This window comes from Siniperca chuatsi, linkage group LG9 (assembly GCF_020085105.1).
Source record: "Siniperca chuatsi isolate FFG_IHB_CAS linkage group LG9, ASM2008510v1, whole genome shotgun sequence".
Lineage (NCBI taxonomy): Eukaryota > Metazoa > Chordata > Actinopteri > Centrarchiformes > Sinipercidae > Siniperca > Siniperca chuatsi.
In genome coordinates, this window is record NC_058050.1 from 9,619,682 (window position 1) to 9,629,367 (window position 9,686).

A 9,686-nucleotide genomic window follows, 5' to 3' on the forward strand; every position below is an offset into this window, starting at 1 on the left:
TCCATAAATTAGAATAATATGACATTACAAATATAACACAAAGCCAGAATTGATTTTTACCACTTATAGAATTTTAGAAATAACTCTCAAACTCCTGTGTATCTTTAGCAACCACATCTTGAATAAGCCTTACCATAGCAGACAGAATTTCATGTGTTTCAGTGAGCTGTGGTGAAAAAAAGGAAGGACTTCTGTCACCTGAATTGTACAAGTGCCTTTTGTGTTGTGCCCAAGAATTCTACGTTCTTTTGGCCACAAAGAGGTAATTGTAGTCTGTGGGGGCTTCATGGCTAGAAGAGAGAGGGGGTCTGATTTCAAATTGTGTGGAACAGAAACCAGGAGGTTCCCTATACAATCACCCCACAGGGCACTGAAATCTCCCCTGTATATGTTGTAATGTAATAGCTTATTTTATGTCAAGTTGACACACAGTAAAGTGGCATTACACGATATTTTGATAGAAAAGGTAATTAAAAGTATTTCTTCACCTGTTAATATAGAGCAAAATCACTAAATGTGATTGACTGAATTAAAGTGTTTAAATGAACCGTTTGATCTCTCTTGGGTTGACCAGATTCAGGTCTACATCAAAACTCATAACCAGTCATAATTCTGAAATTATGAAACAAGTGCTTTCAGTTTTGACATATAATGCTGTAATTTAACCTGCCTGTTGTGAAAATACCCAAATTAGCTTTTTCCTAGAATCATTACAACATCTTTATACCCACCCAGCAACAACAGGCCTTTAGTCTCCTCCTTTCCCACTAGTATAGCTGCTCAGGTGAGAGTTTCCACTTATTACGTTGCAACTACAGTGCTGTCAGCAGGAAGTGAAGGGGGGGAGGTGACAGAGAGCAAAAGAGAAAGGGAACGCTGGAGAGAGAGAGCTCATTCACTTCAACCACAGCTGACAAAAAAAACCTACAAAGTGCACCGCAGGTGAGTGGACTTTAATAGAAATATTACTGATTTTAAATGATGAATTTTGTGACCGTGATTTTAATTCAGCTAAACAGAGCTTTGATATTTGTGCACAGGGAATCACAGGGTGATGCAGATCAACAACAGTGGTACTATCGTAGCCAGTGAATGATACAGCAGGGGAAAGTTGTGGTATCTCTTATGTTTTGATGTTTCTGTTACAAACATTATGTTTTATGTATGCATTATTAATATGTTATGATTAAGTCAATCACTATCAATTATTTTGATAAATATGCATGAATTTGTCTGATCAAAATATATATCAGTCAATTTAAGAATCAATCCAAGAATGTCTTCTATTTTTTTCAAATATCATTTATCTTATTTTTTTCTATATGCAGGTTAATAAAAAAGAAAGAATTAATGCATGCAAGATAATAAATGATTACAAAATTATTCACAAAACATTGTCAACAGTTTGTAGCATCTCCTCAACACAGAGACACCATTTATTCACATTACATTCATAGAAGATAGTCTCATGTGAAGATTATGCCTTTTCTGAAATGGCTGAATGTTCACAGCAGGTAATACTGTTGAGGGTTCCTTTTGTTATCATTTAGCTAGTACAACATGGTGAAAATGCTTATAGTTTTTGTAACAAGGTCAACAGGAAGGTGTGATTTACATCATGATGATTTAGCACCCGAACACATCTCTTGATTCACTATACATCAAATTCCTCTGGAGTGAATATCCTCTATCAAATCTAATCTTCACTTTTTCCAGTTAAACTCTGAATTTTGAACTCAAAGCTAAAATGGCCACTGTTGTCACTCAGTTTCCAGGGTGTAGAGCTCACAGGAGGCAGTGCTGGGATCCAAGGGTGAAGGGAAAAAACAAGTTGTGCCGCTTAGCAATTCTCCCAAGGGGACTGATCGAGGAACAAACACATTTTAATTGCATTCAATGATAAACCACTGTAAACAGAGACAATTATGATATAATTGTGTGTCACTACACATAACCAATATTAGCAAGAATGACCTCATGAGGGGGTTACCATTTCTGAAAATTTCTTATCATGCTTAAACTTAAAATGTTCTGACCAAAGCTTTTGTTCTTGGTGCGAAAAATGTGAGAAATTGTGTGTAAAAATGTGAAAAAAGTTGAAGTGTAGCTTTAAATCACATTTATCAAATTCTTGTATTGTTACTTAAACAAACAATCATGGGATCAGTTTCACCAGGACAATCAGAGGATTGTAAAAAGAGAAGACCACAGATGAGCCTAGCTCTCACAGATCAAAAGAACTGCCCAGGTGGGTTACAATGGACAAGCACGGCTGTAATTCATAGACCTATTAGCGTGGGTAAACAGTTTGAATTGTGCCCACATTACCATCTTTCATAAAAATCTTTTGTCAACACACAAATCAAGTTTGTTACTGCTCAGTTTATTCGGCAAGCAGAGATTTGTCATTATGTCTGTGTAAAACTTTGTGGACATCAATATCAGAACGTCTGGCTGTTTCATTCATGTTAATTATATGTTTTACCCTTCCCTATACCAGGATTTTGAAAGATATGACTTCATTACAGGCTGGACAAAGAGCTCTCTCCCTTTCTGCCAATGTGATAATGGCCTCCACCACTTTTATAAAAGACACAGGTATGAGTGTGTTTGTTTATTTAAAATCACTGTCAGTGGTCAAGTCAATTTTATTTCTACAGCCCAAAATCACAAATCACAAATGGCTAAATAATCTGTACAGCATATAACACCCTCTATCCTAAATTCAGATAAAGAAAAACGTGTGTTTGCCAAGAAATAAATGCAGGTAGAACCATTGAAACTCTGGGACTCCGCTGTCACTGTCCCAAAAGCAAAGGTGTCATACTGTAGTTCTCTCATGAACAGATGACACACACATGTTGGCGCAGTTACTGTGCACCAGTGCAGCACGTGTGGCCACACACACATACATACAAGCATGCATGCGTACGTATGTTTACACTCTGTCTGCTTGATATATTTCTTTTTTGCTCTCTTTATTTACATTCATGTTTATGTGTCACTAGCAAACATGCACTTTATTTTACTTTTGAGTGGATGCCATGACTCTGATGCTTGAATTTAATTTCTTTTATTTTTCTTCATATGGTACACTGTGGGGAACAAGACTAAGAGTCTACAGTCACACTGTAGTCTCTTATACTAATGTCAACAGGCTAACATGCTGATGTTTAGCAGGTATAATATTTACCATGTTCGTTGTATTAGTTTAGTATGTTAGCATGCTAACATTTGCTAATAAGCACTCTTAGGCTGATCGGAATATCATTAGTTTTGCAGGTATTTGGCCATAAAGCAAAGTATTGGACAAATAAAAATTTTGACTTGAGGATGGCACTAGAGGAAAAGTTAAGGGATCACCAAAGTTATTAGAGTTAAAACCACAATTGGTCAACCTCATTGTGGGGATAGAAGGAGACCCTGATGAAATGAAACAATGAAGTTGTTCTTTGTCAGACTTTTTTCCCATCTCCATACACTTTGGAAGCAGAAATCCTGAGTGCTAGAGGCAAAGTTAGGGGATCACCAAACCTAAGACAAAATTTTGTGGCAATTCATCCAATAGTTGTTGAGATTTTTAAGTCTGGACCAAAGTGATGGATAGACTGACATACATTGCCATCCCTAGAGCCCAGTTCACTCAAGAGCAACACATTGGAAAATTTTGTGATGTAGATGTTTGTAATGTTGAGATATTTCATTGGATAAGTGAAAACCTTGACAGATGATCACCCAAGTAATTAGGATTCATCCTCTGGGTACCATGAACATCTGTATCAGGTCTCATGGCAATCCATTCAGCATCCTCTCCTCTGGTGACCATGCATTTCTGTGCGAAATTTGATGGCAGTCCTTCTATGATTACATTTTTTTTAAATTTCTAATATTAGCCTTCCAGTTCACTCAAAAGCGACACATTGGCAATTTAATATTACCTCAAAGTAACACTTATTACCGTACAGCCATTTTAAGAAATTATTCCAGTATATATTTTTTAGGGGAACCAATGCAATACAAATTGAGTTTCCCTGATATTATGAACAGTGACTAGCTAGGCTAAATAACTGCAATTAATTTCACATGTTCTGGTTTCCATACACTAAATACATATTTTCCTATTATGTTTCCCAAAATGTCAGGCTGCACTGGTATCCTGCGCCTCCTCCTATTAGGAATACTTCTGCCATCTGTATTGGTGTCAGGCCAAAGTTCTGGTGTCTCCACTGTTGCATCCGCAGCCGCATCCACCATCACCACTGAAGCCACAACAACCACTAGCACCACCACCTCTGAAAGCACAACAACCAGCACCACTACACAGCCCCCCAGCTCTACCACCGCCATAGCCACAGGAAGCACAGCAACCTCAACTACCATCCAGCCCAGTCCTATGACAACCACTGCCAGCACAGCAACCACCCAGTCTGCCACCTCTGGAGGTACAACATCCCCCACAACCACTTCCACCTCCGGAGGCCCAGCAACCCCCACCACCCAGTCCCCCACAACCACTACCACCTCTGGAGGCCCAGCAATCACCACCACCACCCAGTCCCCCACAACCACTACCACCTCCGGAGGCACAGCAATCCCCACCACCCAGTCCCCCTCAACCACTACCACCTCCGGAGGCACAGCAATCCCCACCACCCAGTCCCCCTCAACCACTTCCACCTCTGGAGGCCCAGCAATCACCACCACCACCCAGTCCCCCACAACCACTACCACCTCCGGAGGGACAGCGATACCCACCACCCAGTCCTCCACAACCACTACCACCTCCGGAGGCACAGCACTCCCCACCCCCACAACCACTACCGCCTCTGGAGGCACAGCAATCACCACCACCACCCAGTCCCCCACAACCACTACCACCTCCGGAGGGACAGCGATATCCACCACTCAGTCCTCCACAACCACTACCACCTCCGGAGGCACAGCACTCTCCACAGCAATCTCCACCACCCAGCCCCCCACAACCACTGCCACCTCTGGAGGCCCAGCAATCACCACCTCCACCCAGTCCCCACAACTACTACCACCTCTGGAGGCACAACACTCCCCACCCCCACAATCACTACCACCTCCGGAGACACAGCGATACCCACCACCCAGTCCCCCACAACCACTTCCACCTCTGGAAGCACAACACTCCCCACCACCCAGTCCCCCACAACCACTTCCACCTCTGGAGGCACAACACTCCCCACCCCCACAACCACTACCACCTCTGGAGGCCCAGCAACCCCCACCACCCAATCCCCCACAACCACTACCACCTCTGGAGGTACAGCAATCACCACCACCACCCAGTCCCCCACAACCACTTCCACCTCCGGAGGCCCAGCAACCCCCACCATCCAGTCCCCCACAACCACTACCACCTCCAGAGGCCCAGCAACCCCCACCACCCAGTCCCCCACAACCACCTCCACTACTAATTCAAGAACCACTTCTGCCTCTTCTACAGTTGGTTCAGTTGCCATGACCCAATCCAGTACCACCATGATGGTCTCAGGTTCGACCAGTTCATCTTCCTCCATGACTTCTGGTTCCTCAACTTCAACGATCAACTCCACTGGTATGTTTTGTTTCACCAAATAATATGTTTCAGTTAACTTTCCAGACTTTGTCTTTCCATATCCTTAATCATGACATCCATCTTTTTGTTGCAGGTAACATGTCTGGAGTGAATGGAACTACTATGTCAAATCTTACTTCAATGAGCATGGCAAGTCCACCTTATTAGAGAGAAGTGTATTACTGTATTTGCGTGATTCCCGTATCATTCTTTCTTCTTTGTCCCTTTAGCTTCTCATCTTCATCATGTGCCTTTCATCTCTCTCAAACCCAGATATACTGTCCCTCATTCATGTGTAACTACTCAGACTGCTACACAATGTACACCAGTCAGAATGCCACTTCATGTGCTGCTGGTGCCTATTGTCAGGTAGGGGGTCAAATGACACTGACAAAACCTCTTGAACCATCTAACAAAACTATTTGAAGTATTGCCCATAAAATGTCCTAAAATGCATTACAACCAACCAACCGACCGACAATGTATTTACTGACATGTACATACAGAAAAATATACAGCCAATGTTGTACTGTATTAGTAATCCATAGAAGCAACTGAGCATTCAAAAGATGTAGTGGTATCTATAAGTAACTACTAAAAGTAAAGGGTAATAATCCTTTTTTATACTTTACACTTTTACTGCATACATAATGTAATTGTCCAGTATAGTGTTATATCTTAATAATGGTCAATGATATTTACAGAAAGAAAAAAAGGCAAAGTCCATTAAAACGTGTCTTCTAATATATCATTCTGCAATGTATCAGCTGTTAAGACAGATGGACATGTGCTACATTGTGAGCTGCAGTGCCTCTTGTGCTGATAGCTGCTTCAAAGCCTCTCAGACCAACTGCTCTGTGGACTGCTGCAATTCTACTGGATGCCTCAATAGCAGTTTTGCATCCATGATGATAACAACCACAGGTAAACAGACTCATCTTTCACATCTTTAACCTCCCCATTTCATGACTCTCAGAATCGTTTTATTTATTTTTTCATCTTCACACTGTCCTTTGAAATTATGAAATTTTATTTTATATGTCATGACTGCATGTTTACAGGCATGCACTTTTAGTCAGAAGTTTGAAATTTCTTTAATATTTTGCTCTTTTCCTTACATGATTTTAGTAATTGCAACCACAACAACAACCACGCCAGTTCCTAAAACGACTGCCATCAGTCCGCAAACAACAGCAAACAAGGTAAGGACAAAAGGCTGCATGTGTGAGTGTGTGCTGGCATGTGACTGGATGCATATTTATGAGCAGAAGGCTAGAGAGTTGTATGTATTACTAAATTCAATTTTTTATGTCTCCTCTTGGTCACCTTGCCTCAGACAGTCTTTGTGACTAACTGCTAACAACTGTCAATGTCTCTTTAAAAAATGATTTATATACAATGTTGACTTTGAACCAATTCCCAGTTGTTATAATAACTGTCTGCCAATTAGTTAATATTTTAATGAACTATAGAACAATATAACAGTTGGCTAAACAGTATAGCAGTTCTGGTGTGAGAATTAGTATCATCCTTTGTTCTGTTGTTTTTTTCAGGGAAACAAATGCCACAGTGGTGTATGTACTGGTACAGATTGCTACACAGATTTTAGAAAATCAGCGCTTCAAACATGCTCCTCCTCACAGCCACACTGTCAGGTGAGAACTGCCAAACTTAATAGCAAGATGCTCTAAATTCCACAACTTAACACAAATGTCACCAACACCTTTAACAATGATATAATACAGCTCTAGCAACATCAAATATCAAATTCTAAATATAAGATTGATTAAAATGTTTAACCTTCTGGAGTCCAGGTTCATTTTATCTTTGTTTAGCACCTTTTAAACTGTCCTTACCCCACATGGATGGTATCCTTTTTTTCAGTACAAACTCTAAGTCTGACTTGTCAATTTGTCAATGTGACAAAGTTTAAAGCTGCCAGGAACCCAAAATACAAGAAAAATGATGCAGGCACCCAATAAAAATGTGTACATCTTTAGTGATAATGATTCAAACTATTATGATAGATCTGAAAAAAAATTCAGCAGAACAATTAAAGAAAAAAACTACATTTACATGTAAAGTGGTTGTATCCCAACTTGTTTTTGTGCTTTTTTCACTAAACGTCTATGTATGCCTGTAAATTACTGAAAATATTAATAATTCACAGTTTTAAAAATGTCTTGTCTCTACACGATATATTAATAGTTACTATTAATAAAACATGCTCTGTGTATTCACCAATGAGCAGACAGACTCCAGAGGATTTTAGACAACATTTAAATATCTCAGTCTCATATTTAGACTTTCAACCACTTGTAGGTCTCACACTGTTCTTTCTCACCCACTACTGCCTTTGCAGCTGACAAAAGAAACTGTGAATACCAACTTGCAATGGACAGCAGGTTGCACCACCAACTGTTCTACCAAAACCCCATGCAAGGCCTCTACACAACCTCCATGTCATTTGGAGTGCTGCAACGCCACTATGACCTCCTGCCTATGGTTGAATGGCACCCTGAATGTCCCCTCTTTCGCCACAAGAGGTCCTCATCTTAACACAGAATTGATTGCTTCTTTACTTTGCCTGCTTGCCATCACTTTGCTGCTGTAAGTGACTGAGTACAATCTTGCTCAGCTGCTGTGCGGGTCATTAGGTAACCAAAACTTTGTGTAACGCCCAGTCCCTCTAGACAAAAAAAGCTTAGCAGTGCAGAGGTTAACACTACTTCATATACACTCATTTATCTCACTGATATTCAAACGTGATTGTACTGTATATATGTATGGAATTGTGTAAAGCCTCAGTTACAATGTTGATTTTCTTTCTTGTTTTATTAAAACTTCCCAATCACGTTTTATCTCTGGTTCAAGACCAATGAAAAATGGCTTTGAACAGTATTTCTAAATGAAAAACTATATCAAAACATGCCATAAGCAACTCAGTCTTCACATGACTTCACATTTAGGGTGCAAATCACCTTTACATTCAATAATATGATATATTAAAATGAAGTTTGTTCTCAGTGAAGTTTTCATAACTCATTTTAAATTGCTACACAACTTGTAATTTGTTTTAGCCATGACCTTGCCCACAACTGTAATTGAATTCAGATAGTGTCTTCCTAAAGAAAGCCAAAAACTGTTTTGTTTGTGCATTCCCACTTGAATGGGTAAGTGAGCCTAAACTCAACATCTCTGTTAATGTGGTTGTAAATGTTTTATTACCAAAACCTCTCCCTAGATTTTCACCTCTTCAAGCCATTGTGAGAGTGACGCAGCTATGACTCTATATGCACTTTATGAAACAAATGTTTGAGCTGTTACAGGGTGTTGTAAAGGTTTTCTGTAGATGTAATCATAATAAAATGTGCAATTTAGTACTTTTGTCTACTTATTGTCTAATATTTTTGTGAACCGTGAGTTGGATGTCTATTCTGTGTGGTTTACAAAGTATATATTTTAAGGTATAATGGTGTCATGTAAATGTTAAATGAAATCAGAATCATTACAATTTATTCTAGTTTTGTGTACTGCATAAAATATAATGATTTTGCCTAAAAATTAAATAAATCTAATAACTACATATCTGATGAATCTGGTGTAGCCCACTTTCCTTCAACCTTAAACTAACTTAAAGGTCTAGTGTGTAACATTTAGGAGGATTTATAGGCAAAAATGGAATATAATATTCATAAATATGTTTTCATTAGTGTATAATCACCTGAAAATAAGAATTGTTTAGTTTTCATTACCTTAGAATAAACCCTTTATCTACAGAGGGAGTGGGTCCCCTTCCACGGAGGCTGCCATGTTGCACCGCCATGTTTCTACAGCAGCCCAGTGGTTCCCAACATTTTTTGGCTTGTGAGTCCTTATAAAAAAGCAGTATCTAGTTGGGGCCCCACATTTTAGATGGCTATGAGTAAGCAGTACCACCAAAGAGATATTTCCCCCTCTAAATTCAGAGGTAAAATAATCCAATGTTTCACAAAAAAACATGTGCCGATATATCATTATCAGAATTTTTAAACTCTCTCAGACTTGGCCTAAAAAAATCAGTATCATCAGGCTGTAGGCATACTGTGCATAGGCCAATGGT

At 39.7% G+C, this 9,686-nt stretch overlaps 1 protein-coding gene across 1 annotated transcript; it reads left to right on the forward strand.

The window, feature by feature from the left end:
• The first annotated feature begins 818 nt into the window (after positions 1-818).
• On the forward strand, positions 819-8,967 carry LOC122882131 (integumentary mucin C.1). The gene is made up of 10 exons (XM_044209182.1): positions 819-942; positions 2,501-2,598; positions 4,143-4,442; positions 5,474-5,584; positions 5,679-5,734; positions 5,858-5,953; positions 6,352-6,508; positions 6,713-6,786; positions 7,138-7,239; positions 7,947-8,967. Exons 2-10 carry the CDS (start codon positions 2,514-2,516, stop codon positions 8,196-8,198), a joined length of 1,233 nt encoding a protein of 410 aa, XP_044065117.1. The 5' UTR covers positions 819-942; positions 2,501-2,513; the 3' UTR covers positions 8,199-8,967.
• Positions 8,968-9,686: the final 719 nt, after the last annotated feature.